The sequence below is a fragment of the Lepidothrix coronata genome, unplaced genomic scaffold (assembly GCF_001604755.1).
Source record: "Lepidothrix coronata isolate B3197 unplaced genomic scaffold, Lepidothrix_coronata-1.0 Scaffold4, whole genome shotgun sequence".
Lineage (NCBI taxonomy): Eukaryota > Metazoa > Chordata > Aves > Passeriformes > Pipridae > Lepidothrix > Lepidothrix coronata.
Genome location: NW_016690184.1, coordinates 3,155,159 through 3,178,361, shown reverse-complemented (window position 1 = coordinate 3,178,361; position 23,203 = coordinate 3,155,159). Strand labels below are relative to the sequence as shown.

The following is a 23,203-nucleotide window of genomic DNA, read 5'->3' as shown; positions in this document are numbered from 1 at the left end:
TACAGTGATACAAATGACAGCATTATTACAGAATCACAGAATCATTAAGGTTGGAAAAGAACTCCAAGATCATCGAGTCCAGCCTTTGACTTATCACCATCTTGTCAGCTAGACCAAAGAATTCATAACTCCTCAATTACAAAAGCAGGCAAGTCTTGCATCCAAATGTAAGAAAAGATATCTGAAAGAGTGGTGGAGGGAAGCAACATATAAAAAAATTACAGGATTTTAGTGGTAGCAATGTGTCACCTGAGTGTAATGTCAAGTGGCTAAAATAGTCTCAAGGGATAAATGAGACATACTACTTAAACTGGCTGTTCATCCTATACAGGCAAATACCTGCTTACAGGTATAATGTGAACATGTAGCACAGGAGGAATATATTAGTAATATGTTATTTATGACTACTCCTTAAGAAACCAAAAACAATGGCAACCACATTAGTAGTATTTACAGTAAGCACTCATGTTGTCAGATGGATTTTGAATGATGTCCCAGACTGGGACACGGCACTATAAATTCTGGCTCAGATTCCTGGCGTGATGAACTGGGAGATGTGCAGAACAGTTAAATATATTCACGGTTCCTGCCTCAAAACCTGCCTCTCAGTGAGATTGACCCAGTTAGCACAACCAGTGAGGGATGAGGGAATTAAAACTTTCTAGGTATAGAATCATCATTACAAAAAGCCTAGTCTCCAAATCAGGTCTGGCTTCCCTCTGCCATGCTACTTCATTCTAGAAAGAACTTTCCGTATAGCTAGGAAAACGTGAGTAGCAACAGCAAGCAAAACTGTCTGTGACAACTACTTTCCTGATTTTGGTAAAAATACATTCAAATATGTTTCTACCATTTGTGCAAGATAAAATGTTCAGTCATCATCCTAAAGTTCTTCACTCATGAGGATGGAAATCCTCACTCCCCAGGAAGAGACAACAGCTGCCAGCAGACTTTTAAGTGTTTTCAGGTTTTCTTTAAACATCACTGAAGATTAAACCAATGTAAGTAGATTAACTTGATTATTTCAAAAATATCAGATGTTACATTTCTATATACAGAATGAGTTAGAGACACACTGATAGCAACAAAGAGTGAATGATGCACAGTCCTTTAAATTTAATGACTGGCATCTCCATGCACAGTGATAACTGAATCCAAAAAATTTTATGTAAGTGTTGTTAAAAAGGAATTATGTGTGGATTCAAACAATACAATGTTATATTGCCCTGTGCAATTTTACTTCCAAACTGTTTTAATGACAGTTCCCACAATGATAATGTACTGTTTCTTGACACATTGCAATAGTTCAAAAAATATTTAAAATCATAAATGTTCAGTATTTTTCACTTTCACAGTGCCACTATGTTAAATATGTCCTGGAGTTCATCAGATACTTAGTATACTTTACTCTTTCTAAAAGGTTGACGGAATAAGATCCCATGTAGTAAAGGAGATCATGTAAGACCAACACAGAAATGTCACCAGGGCTATGGAAAGAAACACAGATGTGTTTTTTCCATGCTGTCAGCATATGTGTATGCATGACAGAAGTATATGGTTCACCTTTACAGACAGCCAGGCTACAAGAGAACATCACTTTGAATATCTAAATGTAGTTTCAGCTTAGTACATAGTATACATTTTCATATGAAAGACATACACTATTACTTAAAAATAGACCAATTTATCTAGCATTACATTATAATAAAGCAAAAATAGGAAAAAATATTTTTATGGTTACAGTGTGAATTAAAAGCCAGGTGATGTAAAATTTCATAATTACGTAGTCTGTTTTACTGCATTTTCAGTAGACCTGGCTAGATTGCTGTAGTATTTTTGTGTCAGATGCTGACCCTTTCACCCTTTTGCTAAAGTTGCTTTAAAAGGTACTGCTGAATAATTTTTCCAAATCCTGTGTCTGGATTCTAATCCTAATGTGAGTCATTCCCCATCTGTGAGATGCTCTCTGCCTTCAATTGCAATGGTTTGCAACTGGAGAGCAAACAGTATCCTTCATTGAAACTTAAAGCCAGGGTGACCTCCAGGAAGGTCAAGAGGGAGACTGGAGGGGAAGAGAGGATAAAAAAACCCAGCTTGCTTGACTTTATTCTTATGTTTTTAAAAAAATCTTCTTTTGAAATCATGCTAATTGACCATTTTAGTATCGTATTGAAAAAAAGAATCTGATTTTCTGGCCTCTCATCTTGGTTTCATATATACAAAAATAAATTAAAAATTAAAAATAAAATAGGCAAAAGTAAGGTTTCCTAGTGGGCATATCTAAGCTCATGTAAACTCGTGTTCAAGCCTGAGTGTGAACTCAGCGATCAGAATTATCCAGTATTTTTAGACACAGACTAAAGCTTTAACTTAAATATGGACCAGTCTAGTTAACTAAGTAGGCAGTAAAATGTGGCAGTGAAAATTGAAAGTGAAATTTTGACTCTAGCACACAAGACACAAGCCACAGTGAGTGACTCAAGGTTCTCACCCATGAACAGCTAACAGCTTGTCTATTTTCCTTTACAGAAAGCAAAGTTACAGGTCTAGCTTTACCCTGCCTCCCAAAGTACCCTTTTTTCCAACACATTATCTAACCAGTAATAACTCTCATTTATATTATATTGCTTTAATCCCCACACTTGTTTCAGTTTATTTCTTGAGCCCTCAGCAGAAATATAATGGAATCTACCAGATCCTTGCCCACAGCTCTCCTGTCCAACATTAAGCCCAAAGAACTGCTATCTCACACGAATGTATCTCTTCTTCTTTCCCTGTTATCTTGTGGATGTTAAATCTCCAGGTACATAATTTCTAAATCCCTCTCCTTACATAAATTCTGAATTACATTGCTTAACTGTCCACCCAAAAGTTTGTAACTTGACTGTTTCATTATCATGCGATTTACCTCTGTTCCATGCATGCCTTCTGGTCCTGGTTCTCCTTTATCTCCTTTTTCACCCTAAAAGAATGAATAGTTATTTTATTATATATACAAAAGACAAATACTAATTCATGATGTTTTTTAACAGGAAAAATATTTTACTGTTTTTTTCTGTTCTACATGAAGTGCTACATATGCATTGCTGGATGCATAGGCAAAATTATTTCTTACATTCCAACAGAAACTCTTTTTAAATAAATACCTCTGAAAAATGTCTAACACTCTGATAGCTACAGTTTTCTGTACTTCATAGTGTCATTGAACACCCATAAAGACTCACAACAGAAAGACATTCTTGATTCTTGCTGTATTTCAAGAACATGGTGATGAAACAGAACATAAAAACAGGGAACAGTTTTATTTTTGAAAATCTTAATATTAATATTACATTATTTTTTTAATTCTGAGACTCTTTTTTAATAAAAAATTCTTGTTTTAAGTATCTGATAAAAAACCTCTCCTCAATATTATCATTTGTCTTTGACTTTGAAAAATGTAAACAACTTTTGTTCTGAAAATTTTCTCACAAGCATGAAAATTACCAACATTATTAATCAAAATTTAAAAAATGATGGGAAGGATCCTCCAGAAATGACTATAGCTGGTTAATGTGTTTGCTCATGAAATACTGACTACAAAACAGAGTATTCTTGTAGGATACATGACAGAATTCAGTTCTGTATTAATTCTAACTACTGTGCTATTCTAGCTAACACATATTTCATCAGAGTGAACAAAATACACCTGCTAAAGAAGCATAATTTAAGAGAAAATGTCTTCAAGAACCAACAAGCTTCAGCAGTTCTATAATTGCATCTCTTTCACTCAACTGAACTTTGTCAAATAACAATAACTAATCATAAAGTAACAGGATTCTATAATTCTGATAGAAGTGCAAGGATTGACTTCATTAGAGTCCAAGCTCTTCATATAAACCAAAGAAAACAAACAGCCCTGCACTGAATTTCCATTATCTCCAGGGGACTACATTTGTCTGAGCAGAACCTATTCATTACATCAGCATCATCTTCATAATTCTGTTAGGTAAATGGCATTGAACAGAGATCATTCAGCTAACTCCATTTGTGACACAGCCCTGATTCAGAGCAATTCCTCCAGTGGCAATGACAGAGGGCATTTCATCTAATAATCGGTTTTGCAAAATGAGTTTGTATGAGCTTTGTCAAACATCTGAAGACTACTAACAAATTAGCAGCGACTAACTGTGAATTTAATAATCCCACTCAAAAGATGGCTTTGCTGGTTCAGTGTTTCCATTTTAATACATCTTGATAACAAACTTAATGCTACACATTAGCCTGAATCATACTGTTAAGGTTTTTCTTCAAGTATTCCCTTTCTCGTTTGTCAAAACTCCTCCAGAAAAACCCACCAGATAAATTTTTGCATTTATTGCAGAAATTTAAATGACACCAAACAGTTACAGGAATTTAACACTTATTATTTTACTATGTTTCAACTAAAAAGTCCTCTTTGTTCTATGGATTAAGGCACTTTCACTGTCAGTTAAAAAAAACCAGTTGAAGTCCCAAGGGCACTATTCTTTTTTAGCTCACTTAAAGTTTTAGAACAAACTGCAAAAATGACATTTTACTTTTCATCACTGTGACATACTGAACACTTAATACTGCTTTCAGGATATTTCAACTAGTATCAGTTACACTGCTACAATCTTGCAACAGCTATAAAGATGCATTCATATATTTGACATAATATCTTATGAGAATATATTTCTAGAAGATTTAAAAAATCATTGATATTTATGGAGCTGGTTTTTCTTCTCTGGCTTGTGTATCTGCTTTCACACTTTAAGAGAAAATGATACAAATATGTACAGATTTGCTTCAGTAGTAGTAGCATTCTATAAACTCCCTGATGTATAGTTGGACGCCTAAGGTAAAAGTACCATGTCATATTTTGTTATGGAACATCTACATTTACATAAAAAGCTAAACAGAGAGCCTAAGCCAAAAGAAAACCATCCCCTCACCCTCACTTATCATGTGCCTTGATGTTAGAGGAGCAGTGTGTGTTGGAGAATGTGCCTTTGTCTTCTACAGCAGGCAGATGGTAACCTCAAAATGCCATCAGGTAGTTCTAGACACATACAAGTGTGGCTGGTGAATGTGGGGAAGGAAAAAAACCCTTACTTATGATTTCCAAGATATTTGGATTTAAGATTTCACAAAATGATAAAAAGCACCCCCTGTTTATGAGCCTTGGACCTCTGCAGAGTCCCTGGCTTTCTGCCAGTATGTGATTTTACTATGAACATATTCTGATTTTTTAATGGAGTACATGATTTGTCCTTGCCAAGCCTGTTGTATGGAATGTCTGTGTTCTCTGTGAAGACAGAATTCAAACCAAAGAGAGGTCCAATTTTTACAATTTATTCTCAGGAGAACTGAGCCAACTCATGCTCATTTTTGTCTTTATGGAGTACACTATACTGCATAATTAACAGCTTCAAATCTAGCCAATTTGCAGAGTTGCTGAAGCCACTCTGCAGTGTAGAGGAGGCTGTTAATAATCAACATTGTGGCTTACCTCATAGATTAACAAAAAAGAGAGAAAAATGCTTTAATGCCATTTTATATCTAATGTTCATGCCTGCTTATACTTTATTCAGATGACACAATTAAAGACTATTTATTGCATAAACAGGGTGACAAAACTCTGAAAGTGTCAAGCCTTGTTTATGAGTTAACCAAAACTAACCCAACGTAACACAGAATTATTTGTATTTCTTTGGGTGAATTCTGCATTCCATTACCCTGACGGAACAAGCCGATGGGGTTGCTCCAGAATAACTGCAGAGAGGGATTCAGTCTGCTGTGTGTAATAGTAGATACACTGAATTCAGTGGTAGCATTCATTGCACGGCCTCTGCAAGATGACAGTACCAGCTTCCAACCCACTCATCCACTTTAAGGTTGCCTCATTTTCCTTGCACACTGTTTCTCCCTTATTATAAAGGCGAAGTAATTTATTTGGAAATAAAATACATTCATACCTAAAAATTGACCTAAAAAGGTAAAGTTTTTTCTGCAACGCTGCTCTGTTAATGATACAAATCAGGAATTCCTGTTATAATTTGTTTGAAGAACTGGAGTGTCATTGTTAACACTAGCTGAATTACTTTCCAAAGTATGCATGCTATACAGTATCACTAACTCAGTAGTGTAATTACCTTCTAATTTTTAACCTCTGAAACTCCATGATTTCACCTACATATGTTTAAGACTAGTTATGACTTATTTTTTTTTAAATACTTTTCTCTGTTATGCTACAGCTCTGTCTCAGCGGAATGCTCTACGTGAATTTTATTTTCTCATGACCATTTCTCCATGACTTTTAAACTTATCTCAGCTTTTAGTAATGCTCATTGGTTTTTCTTGAGTAAGCTAGGAAATCAGAAAATCCCCATCTCCAGTTAAAAAAAACCCAAACAAACCCTACGTTTCTTTTTGATTTTGCTGATAGTCTGGAGAGCTGGTATTATGAAGAGCTAGACCTCAATAATATTCTTATTCCCTGACCTTTAAACCTTCTGTGGAATGTGAGATAGTACACTCTAGGAAAGTGGCAATACACAGGGTGAAGCACCTCAAGACTGCTGAGACACTGTACATTTAAAAGGAGTGGAAAGCAAGGAAGACTAATGACTTTATTTCAGTTCAGACTAGGAGGAACTATGCAAGGAAAAGTAAGAGGGATGCAACAGCGATGAGAGAAGCTCATTTCCAAGTAGGCTGTAACATAAGAGTATATCCTAAGCAGGGTCAGAGAAAGACAGCATAATACATTGCAGAAATACACTTCTATTTCTAGTAAACTAAAATCAACAGTGATGATTTGGAAGGATGCCACCATGAAGCCTGTGTCTTCCCAAACCCACCTATTTAGGATACTCAGACACAACAAGAAATCTGATGATCAAAAAGCTTCATAGGGATCAGGAATTCAGAGGGCTCAGTAGATACACTGACCAAGAAACAAAGAGCAAAGACCTTCTAATTCCAAACTGCGCAGTTGCCATCTTATGAAAGAATCCTAAACAAATGTTATGCCTGAACCTAGTGGATAATGTGTCTTTCCTTCCTGCTTTGCTTACACAGACTGAGCAATACTGAAGATGTTCATGATAGCTAATTACTGCTTAGTCACATTTCTAAGAAAGCTCTAAGCATTTCTAACCAGAGAGGTGATATAAAGGCAAACTACCACCTCAGCTGAGGCCAAAACCTTAGGCACAGAACAATCTGAAGCTACGTCAGCCCAAGGCTCCAAAGCTGCACTGACGAACTGCCTCCTGTCAGCAGGAATAAGGCATCCATTCATTTTCATTCTTTGTAGAAAAACCTTAAAATGCAAAATTATTTTGATCAATAAAAACAACAATTAAAAACCCCCAAACAAACAAACAAACAAAAAACACCCCCAAAAAACCAAACCCCAAACCAAATGAAAAAACCAAGTCCAATAAAAGTTTCAGTGTAGTGCTCTCCAAATGGAGAAATCCAAGCACTAAAAATGAGAATAACCCATGCAGCACTGTTGCAGAAAAGTATTTGGGGACTATCATAGATCATATGATGCATGGGAATCTGTAACACAAAGTTGTTTTTAAAAGGCTAAACTCCATTCTCCATTTGCCAAACGCAAGCTGAAAAAACCCCAGTTATTCTGGATTACTCGCCACTGACGAGAACAGCGAGAAACAACATCTAGTTTAGGGTATTATCTTTTTCATGGACTTTTGTCAACTTTAAGTATCCGCTCTTCTCCAAATCAGAATGATAGAAAGGTTGCAAAAAAGTTAGGAGTAAAGAATGAACGTAGGACATGCTGATGGATCTCAAATATGGGAAAGAAGATTATAAATAGGACATCAAGTTTTCCATAATGATACTAAAAATAATGGGCTTCATTTGTGGTCAAAAGGATTTTTGGGAGGTGGGGGATGAAATCTGGGTTAAAACAGCAGAGAAGTACTGTAACAATCTAAGATTACAGTCAATTTGCCTTAATTGTAGATTTTGCTTGAGAATGCTCTAAACAGACTTGATGATACTTCATTGTATGCGTGTCTTCATGAGGGAGAGACAGATATAACCCTGAACACTTTTCTATGATAACATTTTCTCCAGACTGTTCCTTGGTTCTGTTATAATTGCCCTCTCTTGAAAAATGTCTCGAAGTCACAGGTCAAAATAGGTTTAGCTTGTCTTAGGATCATGTTCTTGGTAAGTAATGATTACAGTTTTTGCAGGAGGCACATGTCTCAAGGAGTCAAAATTCTCTCATTTAATAAATAAATTCTTTTTTTCATGAAGGTATTAAAAGACAGACAAGCATTAATACAAATGCCAACAACATACAGAATAACAAAATGACTGAGATGTTTGCTCTGTTCTCATGCCATTATTGCCAAGCACAGTGATTGAACACTACAAGTTCAAAGACAAAGAACAGCAAAATAAAAATTAAACCAAATAACACAGATGAAAAAGCAGGGGACCAATAAACATATTCTGAAGAGCTAGCAACCTCTTTAGACTGAAGGACTGTATCCACATTCATTCAAGTAGCTTAGGCAGGCTTTTACATTCTTCATGAAAGCTCAACTTTCACATTGCAACATCCACAAACAACGATTTCTAAACAAGTCTACTAATTCCATGGCACCCTGATGGGCAATAGTGTCCTCAGTTATTGCCTTATTGAAAACTTTTCTTACATAGCCTATAGAACTATGATATACTTGAGAACTAAACCTTAAGAAACCTCAAATTCTATTCTTTCACACGTAGAAAATGTCACAGCAAGGCTATCACCAATGCCTTACTGAAAACACAAGTGAACAATGCTATGATCTCTTAAGGTGTTCCTTACAGACCTCTGAATCTCACCTCGGTTCTTATCTTCAATGTAATCCTATCCTGTGGAAGTCTAAAAGACTGCCCAACATTCCCTAGTGCTGCCTAGAGCTATTAAAGACCATTAATGAAACAAATACTAAAAGGGATTAAGTTATTCTGTGATAAGTAGAAAAAATAAGACACACAGACTACTATTTAATCTAAGAGACTTCTTAGGTCAAAAGAAATATAAAACACAACTTCATTCTTTTGGGTCATAGACATTAGCCAGCACAAGAAGAAAAAATACTGAGGTTTTGGCTAAATCTAATTTACTGAATTGTGTTCAAGACTAATCACAATCCAATAGTTTGTTTTTCAATAATAAATCTCCCAGCTGAAAGTAATCATGCTTATGATGCTCACGCTGGCTTTTCTTTCTGCCATGTGAAATTTAGATGTTATGTTTTGCAAACTTCATTTTGTATGCTATCCTGTTATGGTTCATCCTGTCATGACCATTTCAGGTTTTTTTTCTTTTCCTTTAAACATTTCAATGTCAAGGAGAACAATACTAACAAAATCAACAACCAAAACTCCACTCTTTATGGAAATTATTTGAGCATATATTCCCAGACCTAACTTGAAAGAAAAATTCTTAACCCAAGATTAAAGTTTTATTCATAAAGGTAAGAAAAATTGTACAATCTAAAGCATGAGCTATCTGAAAGCAGAGTTTCAGTCTTCTAGATAATATGTATTCTTAACATCCACTTGAATACATTGATACTCTCTTCAGAAAGTATCATCAGTCGAATAAATGTGTTTATGAGGAAAAGTCACTAAACTTTTTCATGGTATTCTCCATGTAATATTTCTGTCCTGAGGCTTTAGTGGGTGTAAACAGCCTTCTAAAATAACTCAAAGCTTCCCCCCAAAAAATCGGTATGATGTTTATTTCAAGAATTTAAATCTACATAAAGAAACAGAACATATTTTAAAAACTTGAAAAAACCACATATAAGTAGTAATGGATATCCTGTTGTTTAATCACTACATCTGGCTGAGTTCTGCAATACATTCTACTGACAGAATATCATACTAGTTTAAAAATTGGTGTACTGCATATCATTTATTGTGCTATACCTTTCCTCATAAGCCAAAAGGAAAAGGCTTTCCAAAGTATAAATGCTCATGAATCCAGTCAGACAACTTGGACATGCAACTTTCCATGAAGAGGCTATACAGGGTACATTCATGGTCCAGGTTTCCTCTCTTTCTACAGTGTCTCTGGCTAATCTCATCTGAAATAGAAAATCAACAATCATTTCTATGAGTCATCAGTTACATCCAGACTTGACTCCTGGCCAAGTGCATGTCTTAACTTTCCAGTACCTCATATCTAATCTAAGTTTGAACTAGGTTTAAATGTTTCTTTCAACACTTTTAACTTGAGAAAGCTTCCTCTTTTTGACACTGAAAAAACACTGACTCTGTTGGTCAGCAAAAACAGGAATAATCTTGAAGAAGCCTCTCAGATACAAACCACATCCAGACCACAGACTAAACCCTTTTTATCTACAGAGCTCCTACTTTCATGCAGGTTTGATCACACTATTTTCACAAATACTCCCTCAACCTGCTCTCACCCACCTATCAGGAATGTCATTGCTAAAACTCTCTTCATTATTTATCTTCTGCTTTGCCGGTTCTCATGCACACACTTAAATATAGGGACATCTAAGTGCAAAACTCCGTGTACAAGTCAGCACTGCAAGGCTTACATGAGGACAGATTGTTTCAGGAGAGGAATCTGCAGAGCCCTGAAGAAAAGATACAAGGACTCCCTGAAACAACATCTCAGCCTTGGCCATATTGATCACCACAACTGGTCTACTCTGGCCTCAAATCGGGAGGCCTGGAGACACACCATCTATAACGCAGCTGTCTCCTTCGAGAACACACGCAGGATCACTCTCGAAGAAAAAAGGTACACAGAAAGAACCGTGTATTGCAGAATACACCTCCTAAGGAGTCTTTCTGCTCTGCCTTTTGCAATCGGATATGTCTGTCACGTATTGGCCTCATAAGCCACCAACGTGCCTGTAGCAAATGTGGATAGAGCCTTCCCAAATCTTCGTTCATGAACCCTCGCCATGATGACTGACATGAGGACAATTCCATTTATCCCCATTCAATAACCATTCCCTTCAGCCCAATTCTTCTCTAGTGTGATGAATGCAAAATCTGTGCAATAGGTGAAGCATCAATTGTCATATTATTTATTTTTTAATAACCAACCAAGTCTGGTTGTTCTGTAGGTATCCATCTTTTGTCTAAATGCTTACAATTTAATTACAATACCTTTGGGATCAAATAAATGGTCCACTCTGTCTTTGTACCGTGCTTCGTACAAGGTAATCATAATACATGTTCTCACTTGCTCAAATACTTGAGCTTTTACAGAATTTTGTTCTTACATCATTCATGAACAAAACTAATAGCTGAATTTGGTTTTAAGTTTTCCTCACTGAACTCCACAGTAATTTTAAACTGAACTATCTTGTTTATCTATCGATAATTTAAAACCTTAAAAGAAAAAAACTGTCTCACTTAATGAGCACATTATTTTTCCATTTCTTAAACAAATACTAGAAAGGGGGTTGACTTTCAGCTACAATTGTTTAAAATTCTATCTGCCTTTTAGTGGGGAGGTTTCTGTTTATAGTGGGTTAGTGTTAGTGTTGAATGAAGATTTTTCCGTAGGAGGAATAAACTAGTTTCTTTTCAAGGCTTGACTCCTAAGGAAACCTAAAGCCAATCTCTTCTTGTCAGCAGTTGACAAATAGTGTTGCTTTCACAGAACGTACTATTTTTTAGACACCCATGTTTTCATGGTTTTGGCAGGGTATTGCTATTGTTATTTATACTCTAAAAGATGTTCTGCAGATGGTTAAAGCAATGTCAAGTGTTTGCACAAGCTGATGGACTGCTATGTCTTTTCTGCAAAGGCTGCACCTCTAGCTTTATTTCTGTCACATGACAACGAAAATAATAGTATTTATGTAGCTGTGACTATTAACCATGTTTGTAAGGCCCACAGACAGCAGTATCAATTATCTCTATTTTCTCAGACTACAGTAAGTAGTTTAATAAGATCATAGAAATGCATTCTTTAGACCAGGAAACTGGTGTTTCAATAAAGCTCTCGTGGACCCTGGTACAGTCTAAAGGTGTGATATGTTCAGTCTTCTGATGGATATTTATCTGAGAAGGAGGCTTGATCTGTGTTCAAAATATGCACATCTTGCTCAGTCAGACTTCACTAAAGTCAGTTCAAAACACTGATAAAAAAGTAGGAAATTGCTGCCTTTTGCATAAAACTTTATAATTAGAGATTTACTGCAGGAAGTTTTCTCTCTTTTAGAGAAGATCACGATCAACAGCTCCCACTCTCCTCGCAAATGTCCATTCAATTAGCCCATAGGGTACTGTCCATAGGAACAATTATATTTCTGTTCTAGCTGGACCACTGTGCAGTGAAGTGTGAAAAATCAATGGGCCTAGAATAAATAGGCGAGAGAATGATCTGCAGCCTACTGAAGGGGAGGAAGTATCTTTAGAAAGGTCATTCTGGGAAATCTGAACTGGCCAGCTACTGACAGCAGAAGGAAGTTTAACTTAATCCTAGCCTTCAGTAAGCATATAAAACTTGAAAGGGTACCAGGGCAAAGCCTTTTTCTTCATCTGTGCACAGGATGTACTGGCCTCGCCATACCAGGAGGATCAATGATATGCTCCCTATAGACATCTAAGACAACTCAGTCTTCACCTACTGTCACAGAAACTCTGAACGTCTGTTGCAAATTAGCTGCTCTTCTAAGATAGCTTCTTTGGTTTCTTAAACTAAAATTTGACAATATACAAAGATGATGAATGAGTATACTGTAGAAAGGAGCATCACAGAGCTGCTGATTGGGTTAGCTACATTAGCATAAACATTCTCGAACTTTTGTGCAAATCTTTTATAACAGCCTTAATATCCTTGACTTAACATGCCATGTTATGTCAGGTCTTCTCCAAAGTATTTTCTAGGTATGTCTTCATGAGCATACAGTGTGGCACAAGAGCAGAGGATTTATGGAACAAATGGCGGAGAATACTAGATATTAACACTCTATGTATTTTCTTGGAGCTATTCTAAACCTACACTGAAATAGCTTTAGTCTGGCTCCATGAACTCAAGAGCAATTAGCAACTGAAGTACCTCAGGCTTGTTCCCAGAGTACACCTTTTAGTTTAGCTTCATCCAAAGGGAAACATTGCAGTCTACGATTTACTTGTGAGGGGAAGAAGGGGGCAGACACTGATTTCTTCTCTGTAGTGGCTAGTGACAGAACCCAAGGGAATGGCCTAAAGTTGTGTCGGGGGAGGTTTAGGTTAGATATTAAGAAAAGGTTCTTCATCTAGAGGGTGGTTGGGTGCTGGAACAGCCTCCGTAGGGAAGCAGTCACAGCACCAAGCCAGACAGAGTTCAAGAAGTGTTTGGATGATACTCTCAGACACATGGTGTGATTCATGGGGATGAACCACATATTCATGATTCATGTGCAGGGTCAGGAGTTGGACTCGATCCTTGTGGGTCCCTTCTAGCTCAGCATATTCTGTGATTCTGTGATGCTATTCTTCTCCAACCCCAAAAGTCATCTGTACAGGAGTGCAGCACCTTCTTTGTCACTAAAATATGCCTATTCTTCTGAAATACATTGGTTGCTGAAGAATAGCCAGACACTAGTCTGGAGAAACAGAATATGCTGGGACATAAACCCAGTAAATAGAAGTGTTTTTTTTTTTTGGTCTAAACAGTCCCCCAACTTATTTATTTTACTAGGAATTGCACAAACAGTTGCAACAGCAATGCACAAGGGCACTGAGGATAGGAAGAAGCACTGGAAAGGATGAGATTGGAAAGAAAGACTGTTTTTATCATTGACAGTATTACCTTAACAAATCAACTACTGTTAAGTGGAGAAAAAAAAATAAGTGCTTCGGAGACTTAAATATACTTAAAGATGTATATTGCTGACTGTTCAGTAGTAACATCCACATCTGTCTTTGCAGGCTGTGGAAAGCCTTCCCTGCTCACATGCACACACTGAGTTCTAATTTTAGAATGTTAACGAACACAGTTTGGTCATCTCCTCTTCTACAGTGAGCAATGTGAGTAGCCATTATGTTGTTTCTTCTTTCATCAAACTCTGTTAATGAATTCTGATCCTTTTCCTCATTGCAAACAACTCTCACTCAGAATTGCAAGAGCCCATATACAGAATTCATTGACTTAAACATCTTTAAGCAAAAGAGGATAGATTTAGACTACGTGAAAGAAAGAAATTTTTTCTATTCAGGTAGCAAGGCACTGAAAGAGGTTGCCCAGAGAAGTTGTGGATGCCCCATTCCTGAAAGTGTTCAAGGCCAGGTTGGATGTGGCTTTGAGAAATCTGATCTGGTGGAAGGTGTCCCTGCTTGTGGTAGGAGGATTGAAACTAAAGCTTTAGGTTTCCTTCCAACTCAAACAATTCCATGATTCTGTGATTTCATCTGCAAATTTACTTCCTTGCATTCATGCTTATTTTAGAAATATTACATAAAAGAATTTTTAAAAAGGTCTCACAATTTGAAGCTAAACTATAAGAACTACAAGGCTGCGTAAGCATGTATGCAATTTATGCTAAACGATGTTTTCAAATATTGCAGCTCATTATTCTATTGCTTCTTCTCATTAGACACTGTCAATACACTCTTTTTCAAAAAGAATAATCCTTTGCAACCGTGCATACAACATAATCTCACTGATAGTTACAGCTGCAGTGTACTGATGGTCTCCTTGCTATGGAGTCCTGCCAGCTCTGTCTTACAGTGTATTTTCACTCATCAACTCCCAAAAACTGCCTCCTATTTGAAAGAAAGGAGATTCACATATCAGGAGGTCTATTCAGCTCAGTATTATAAAGTAATACACTGCAGCTGCCAGCAAGGCCTCAGTTGTGATTAGTCTCTACTGCTGCAATGCATTCGTCCTCCAGAGCCTCCTTTCTGGCTTGGTAAAGAAAACTTTCCTTTAAAAACTGCACTGCAGTAAATTGAAAGAATTAAGTCAGAAGGGATTGAATTTAGAAATCTATTACTTGGTATGTTACTAAATATTTTTTATGATCGTACTATATTTCTTATAAGGGGATGACTTATTCTAGTGTACCATAAATACGTATGCAAACATACAGGTTTAATAGTGTAAATGTACGCTTTCAACTGGAAATTGGGAAAATACACCCAAAGTTAAACCTATCACCAGATCTAGGATCGAGAAAAAATACCTCACCTATTTATTGCCAGGAAAAAAAAGAAAAAAAAGAGAGAGTTATAGCCATATGAAACTACTTTAATTTTTAGTTCTGGCTAACTGTAAGACCAGATCAATACTACTACCTGATGTTTTCCAGAAGATCTGTAAGGAGTTGAAGTACTTGTGTTATGGTACGCTGTACTTTCATTGCTTCTCACAGCACTTCCAGTTAAAGACAACTCTTTCTTTAACATATTATTTAAAGGTATTGGTGACATCTAAACAGCTCTTGAAAAAGTAAAATAAGCAAGCAGAATGGACAAATATGCATATGGGTGGACGTCTGTTCAAAAGGAAAGGTAATTTATGACCCAGGAAAAAGAAAGAAAGAACAGATAATCCAGAATATGTAACAAAATACCAAGTAGATAAAAAACTAAATACAGAAGCAGTAATAAGAAAATAAGTTTGAATAAAAATGACTGACTGTTAAACTTCAGTCAGACCTATTTCTCTGACACTATCTTGTGGGAACACATATGATGGGCTATTTCCAGGCTTCTCTCTAATCCAATTGAGGTCACATTTAGTTTGTAAATTATTTATATTCTGGCATTTCTTATCTCTTGACTCAGCAATCATCTTTTTTAAATTAAGTCTGTTCAGATTAATAAATAGCGAACAACAAAAATAATATGTCATAAAGAATAAGGCCTTTCACCAAAGCTGATCTGTGGAGTCAGAAGACAGAGTAATTCATAGCAATAAACTTTATCGCTTGAGCTAAAAGATTAGGTTCCCGCAGTAGATGATGACCCCTCTCCTTAGTTGAGCCAAAAGCACAAGTTAAGCACAGGACACCCTCCACTCATCACAGAATTGAAAGAATTCACTAGCCAAGCTGACAAAAAGCAAGGAAAACAGCAATTTTGTGTTCTACTTTTGAGTCTGAAAAGGAGTAAGATTTTCTACTTACAGATGACATCCAGACCAAATGTCTCCTGGACGCAGTGCAGTCAAATGGAAGAACTAGGGCACACTAGAAATCTTAGCTTTATTCCCACCTTAGTACTGATGTACCCCACTCTGGCTTCAGAATAATCTCAGTCTCTTCCATCTCTATCAAAAATACACACACATATGCCACCCACTCTTCCAGTTTTCCACAAGTAGGCCACTCCAGGTCCATGCCCATCTCTACCCTATCTACTGTACACAGGTGCCCTCACCCAAGCCCCAGCGTTGACCCCACTGCTCAACAACCCTCAGAGCTGTAAATGGTAATGGAGACCTCAATATGTCTACTAAGTGAGAGGATGATGCTGTGCTCTCTGCAACTGCCAATGGACATTTCTCCTCAGCTGCTAAATATGCATAGTTTCATACATATAAAAATTTCTACATTAATTTTAAATTAATTACCATTTATTAAAATTATGAATCAAAAGACTTACAGCCTTAGCTGTTTCCAAACTAGTACATACCTTCTAGGCACCTATAGCTGTAATGATATCCAGTCTGGATATGTCTTCACAGAAATATCCCATGTGGTACAGAAGTAACTGTTACTGGAAGCAGTACATCCAAATGACTTGTCACTCTGTTTACACTATTAAGCCTTACATCTCAACAGAGTGCCTGCTAAGGAAACTGCAATGCTTCTGACACCCCAGATAGCTTGTTCAGAACCAGCCTGAGTATTTCTACAGAGCACTGTGTGTGCTTTCTTTCCCAGAGCTCCACATCTGGGCCTCCTATGCAAGAAGCTTCCTACATTGTGGGAGCAACTGGAATTTGAAGAGCTTTGCTGTCTGAAGCAAATTACAGAATCAGAGAATATTCTGAGTTGGGAGGGACCCACAAGGATCAAAAAAGTCCAACTCCTGGCCCTGCACAGGACAGCCCCAAGAATCACAGCATGTGCCTGAGAGTGTTGTCCAAACACTTCTTGGACTCTTGTCAGTCTCAAGAAGCGTTTGAACAATTGTACTCAATACGTGCAAAAGGCCATTTTCAGAGATTAAGATACAGATACCTTTCTAATGCCAAAAAAACTTTGCACCTGTCAAATATTACATTTCTAATCCAAGGCAGAAAGAGCTTGAGAGTTCACACCAGCATAAAGGTATTGAAAAAGTAAATTTTTCCATCAATCTTGTTCTCAGCAAGATGTGAAGTCTTTACATTCAACCCTCAGTGAAAACCACTTTGAAGTACACAACAATCTGGTGAAGATACCAAGTTATACAGGATAAAACAGATGAGGATGAACTGTGACAAACTCAATACAGGCATGATGAGGTGAAATGACATGGCAAAAGGACAAATAAAGTTCAGTGTAGTTATACATAAAGTTATGAAGATTGTAATATCCTTACATGTCCTATGTAGCCATAACACCTGTGAACAAAAACACAGCTTCCTAAATGCAATGACTGGTAATGGCCAGTTCAAAATGATCAAGAGTGAGATCTTTAGGCCACACTCAAGGCTAAAGAGAGGACAGAAAAGTCTCTGAGGGGAGACATTATAAAGGCACAGAGAATGGAACAAAGTTCTTGTCTCTTCCATCTTTAAACACTGCAACAGAACTCAGTAAGATCCAGAGGCAGCTACTAAGGATGAGCAAATATAGAACAGTCTTCATAGCATGAGATACTAAGTAAGCTGATATTCTTAAATTTGAAAGAGACAGCTCAGGAATGCATAATAGATACTAATTGATTCTTGATTGATACTGAAAAGGAAAACAGAGATCTTCCAAAAGAAGTAGGGGACGCCAAATCAAATTAAGAGGAAGCAGGTTCCAAATAAACAAAAGGAAGTAGTTCTTCAACCACAAAAATAAACGGTGTAATTCCTCACCACAGGATATTGCAGATGTTCAAACTTTACATGAATTCAAGAGAAAACTGCACTTGCTAATGGGACAAAAGTCCATTGAAGACTACTAAATTCACTGAAAACACATCTGGCTGAGATGCAATCTCAAAAAATTGGAGGCTGTAAGAGTACATGGGGAAAAGCACTGTACTTGCTTACTTTGTCCTTTTGCTTTTCCCTGGGGCACCACTTCTGGTTACCATTACAAGCAGGATGCTGAGCCTGATGAACCTTTAATCTGACCAAATGGGTATGTGTACGTAAATTAAAGAGTGATAGAGCTTGGGACCTGGAAATTGGTCATCTATATAATTTAATTGATAGACCCCAGCTGTGAAGGTCTTTTGCAGACATTTCAATGAGTTTAATTAGCATTTCCCCATATAATTCCCAGGCACAGTTCAGAAGTTAGCATAGGCTAGGGACTATTCCCAACAGGCACTTTTGATTAAGCCTGTTTCAAAGGGCAAGAACGTTAAACAGTAGGAAGAGGACCAGATCAAGCCAAATACCATAGAACTACTTGATAAGCCCTGGTAACATTTAGCTTATTAGGATAAATGCCAATGTGACTGCTTTTATTTCAGGGAGAGACTTCCTGCACAATTAATATGCTTTTCCTTTTCCCCCAGAATATCTGTGTACAGATTATTGTATCGCTGTAATTATATGTGATCTGCTTGGTAACAAAAAGAAATCTCAAATAAAAACTTGTAAACAATATTTAACCTCAGAGGACTTCATGGAAAAAATCTAAAATGCTACGCAAAAAAAGGTTCAAAGAGATGACTAAATAGTTACAAGACGAGAAAGAGAAAACTTTAATACTTGCCTATATAGCATTAGGAAACAAGTCTGAAAAAACTCAGTTCATTTTTAAATCCAGGTAGTAAAGCACCCTATTGCCTGCATGAAATAGGATTTAAAGGACTTCAAAAATTCTTCTCCCTGCCCAAATAAAGTATCTGCATTGATGTTTAGCAAAGCGAAGAGCCACATTTTCAGCACAGTAGCACCAACTCCACTCCCATCCAAACAAACTAGGGAACTGGACTTTTAGTCCATAATGCAAAATGCACATTCTTCCATTACTCCAAAAACATTAAGACCAACAGGATATGGAGTGTCCATGGTTATATCAAGATTTGCATTTTATGGAATTTAGTCTTCTAATCTTTTACTCAGACTGAAGCGTTTCTACAGAATATACAGCTCACACACAGAAGCACTCTACTAATACACTAAAGGTTTGCTAACTGCTTCTCTTAATTTTAATTTTTTAGCATTTTTAATTATTGAACCTTTGAGGTTCATGACTGTCTTCTATCCATGTACAATAGCATCTATTTTTCAAGTAGACTGGAAGTAACTTGAAATCAAGTAGATTTCAAGTAACTTGAGTTATTTGGTTTCATCACTGAGATTTGTGACACAGACATTAAAATATTAGAAAGACTAAATAAGGACTAACTTCAGCCAGTGTGTTAGACCTAGGAAAGATGATTCCTTCTTCATTTACTTATGCGTATTTAAGAAAAGCATATTGAAGACTGAAATAAAAGACTACACCTGGGGACACACTGGAAGTTTATAGCCTTGTGTATTCAGAATGGATGCAAGATAGACAGAGGAGTATTTTATTAGGTGTGAAAGTAGAAAATGTTGAACCTCCAGGAAATCTTCTTGACACTAAGATCTATTAGGAATTGTCTCCTAAAGGAAATAAAGGAAGCCCTATTTCCTGGGATAATTCAAATTGTACTTCAGAAAATAGTAAATATATACAAAGAACATCCTGCATTTAGAAGAAAATTAAGCAGATGAAAATTTTTTCTACATCCATGCTGGACAAGTCCCAGACTCCTCCTCTCTTCTCACATGTATACACACGCAAAAGCAAAATTAAAACGTGCAAAAAGTAAAGATAAAAGGATGAAACTCTGAAAATAATAAATTACTATCATTATGGTCTTATTCTCAAAGTTTCCTTTAGTATAATACATGTAACTTTTTTATTTATAGCATTTTACTGAGAAGTATCAATCAAAGAAATACAGTAAAATAACTTAAAGATCAAGTGTTTACAAGTGCATATCACGGCACATCAACTGCTACATAGCTCAGCTGCAATGACATCCAGTTTTAAAATCCTCTATTTCAAGTGTGAGTACGGAGGGGAATATGTTTTATAAAGCAAAGCAGCCAGTCCAGGAAAACTGCAGTTGAAGAGTCCTTCTCCAGAGCACAGCTATCCTCCTACTCAGCCACCCACAACTTCCGAGTCCCCTAAGATATCAACTAGTACTATGATTTAGTTATATAGCAGCAAACCTTACTTGCCTCTCTGAGTTAAAAGAGAAACAGAGATTTTATGCTAGCATTTTGAAGTAGCTAAGGAAGGCAAGGAATTTGGGATTTCCAGCTCCACGAAATGACTATTATCTGTTCGTGACAATTAAGTCATGTTTGCTCAGCTATAGTTAAGATGTAAATGTGTTGGCTTTTCTATCACCACTATTTCAAATAAAATTTAGATTTGTTCCACACATGCTGCCAAATGGTAATGAAATTTAAGTAGTGTTCATGTTCCATCTATCCCACAAAACTGAATTCTCCGTTTTCAAGCTCAGTTACAGAAAGAATCATATCTGAAGTACACTAAAGAAAATACATATTCTATCCAAAAAGGTAAACAAGATGACAGAAAAAACGGGGGACCTGGGTAAAGAGTACTAGCTGGAGCGACCAAATGAAGCAATAACCAGGAGATTAAAAGAGAATTAATTACAGATTTAACAAAGGAAAAAAGCATCTTAGAGATTATTTGTCTGATTAACTAACAGGCTTTGGGACAATTCCAACTCCCAAGGGATGCACATATTTTAGTATCAAAATAAATAATAATAAACCAGATTTCAACTTCTGCAGGTTTTAAGATAGGTCTGAGATATTGAAACCTACAGAGGCTGAAATCCAGGCCCAGAGCCTGTTAGTTAATCAGGCCAGGTTGCTCAGGGCTGGTCTTGAAAACCTCAATGAAAAGATGATGCAAAACCACTTTGGGCAACCTGTTCCAGAGCTTTACTGTCCTATCACAGAAAACTATTAACTGGCCATTAAAACCAAACAAGTTTAAAAAGAAACTCTCTTGCTTATCTGTGCTTATCCAATTAGAAATAAGTGATGTCTTGCATAATTTTGATGCTATTAACAGAAAAAGGAAAAATCATTTAAGATAATCTCATGAAGCAAGTATTTCTTTAGTTTAATTCCCTTTCGAGTTACCAGAATGAAAAGTGCCACCAGGATAAAAAGTGCCACCACTGGAAGAGGAAATTACTTCCATAATAAATAACAGTGTTAAAATTAAAAAGCCTTTCCTACTGGCTACACAGCATCTTCCTTGCTGCACTTCCAGCCCATCACTCTGCATACACTACAGTCACACCAATAGACCATTTCTCTCCTCTTTGCAGCAATGTTATGTATTTGAAGACTGTTAACATATTTCTTTTCAGCTGACTCCACACTAAGTAATCTCCAATCATGCAACCCTGCCTCAAAGGTTCTGTGTTCCTGAGCACTCAGTCATTCTCAGTGCTTGCCTTTCAAAATCTGTTAAATTGAAGCCATATCAATACCAAACATCACAGGACTTTTTAATTACTGTTGCAGATAATACTCTGGAACATCTTAGTAGAAGTCTTTCAGTTGCAACTTCATTTACCTGAGTTCAGCTTTTGATCTACCCTCAGATTTTAATTTCTGAGTAGATATTACTTGATTTGGGATTTTTTGCAGCTCAGATTTATTCTCCCCTACAAGTAGTTCCTTGCACTTATTCTTTCTATGTTTGATCCTACTTTTTTCAACTACATCTCTGATATATCAAGAACATTCTGTATTTCTTCTAGTTATTATCAGTCCCTCCTGACTTCCTATCATCATGAAATGTAATAGTCACATTTTCTATACCATACTGTAAAATTACAGCTCTAAACAGCATTACAGGGAGGACAGATCCACATGATTTAGTCTGCCTTCTTGTCAGCAAACCAATAAAAATTGCTTTCAGCTATACTTTTTCAGTCATGCTATATAAGGGTAAACCAATGTTTTCGTTGCAGTTATAAGACCACCATATAAGACTGCCATTATCTAAGTAACACAAGGAAAGCAGAATACAAAGTAGAATTAAAATAAATTCACAGTTAGAGTGTATTTCCCTTGGAGGGAAAACTTGCAGCATAACACCTGCACATGCAGTCTGTAGCTTCCCTTACGATTACTGGGTTCTGCAAGGGAGAACCAAGTTCAACCATGGCCAAAAAAAAGGCTGAAGGCAGAAAAAGACTTTTGGATTCCTCAAGAAGAACCAAGTGTCGCAAAGAAACCTTTAAACAGGCTGAAAGAATCTCCCTCAATAATTTAAATTATGGATGTTTCCCATAACTGTAGTGTACAAATGATCACTCACTGTCGCCTCAGTTGTCTACATCTCTCTGATGTCCCCAAGGCTTGCTCTGCCAAAGCAGAACATAATACAATAAATCAACTAAGTTTTATTTAGTGAACCAAGAGGTATAAGGCTGAGCTGGTTTCAAGTTTTCAGTCCTATGGAATTATAGGGTCACTAAACCAAAAATGTGACATTTTCATGCACTTTTGTGCACTTTTGTGCAAATATCCCATGTTTAGGTAGCTGTGTCCCACCCTAGGTGATATGCAAGAATCTTGTTCCTTAATCTGCAAGATGAGGCAGAATTTTTTGGTAATAGGAAAATTTTCCACTTCAGGCTTTGTAATCACGTTACACAGAAAGTAGTATGTATAACTATTATATTTTGTGATGCTATGTTAAAATGTAAATGTGTTGATACATTTTTTTATACTGGAGTTAAGTAACTAGAAACTCAACAGTGTTATTCTTAAATAATTATTTGAATTAAAGTTGAATTGGTTAACTGCTAAAGACCTACTTCCCATAACCTGAAAAACGTACTCTTTCTCACAAATATGTGTAGCTTCTGATGAGACTGACCCAAATTATTTTCAAGTGATTGCTGATTAATAAAGATTCTTCCACTCTTACATTTCCCTTATCTGAAGGAATAGTTACACTGGAAGTATTTTTAAATGGGATCTTTT

General features: G+C 36.6%; 1 protein-coding gene across 4 annotated transcripts in view; it reads right to left on the bottom strand.

Moving 5' to 3' along the window:
* Positions 1-23,203, bottom strand: part of COL19A1 (collagen type XIX alpha 1 chain) — a 190,921-nt gene that overhangs the window by 94,794 nt on the left and 72,924 nt on the right. For all 4 annotated transcript variants that reach the window (XM_017826692.1, XM_017826710.1, XM_017826717.1 and 1 more), the window contains one exon: positions 2,909-2,962. In XM_017826692.1, coding sequence (XP_017682181.1) covers positions 2,909-2,962 — 54 coding nt within the window. The remainder of the gene's footprint in view (positions 1-2,908; positions 2,963-23,203) is intronic.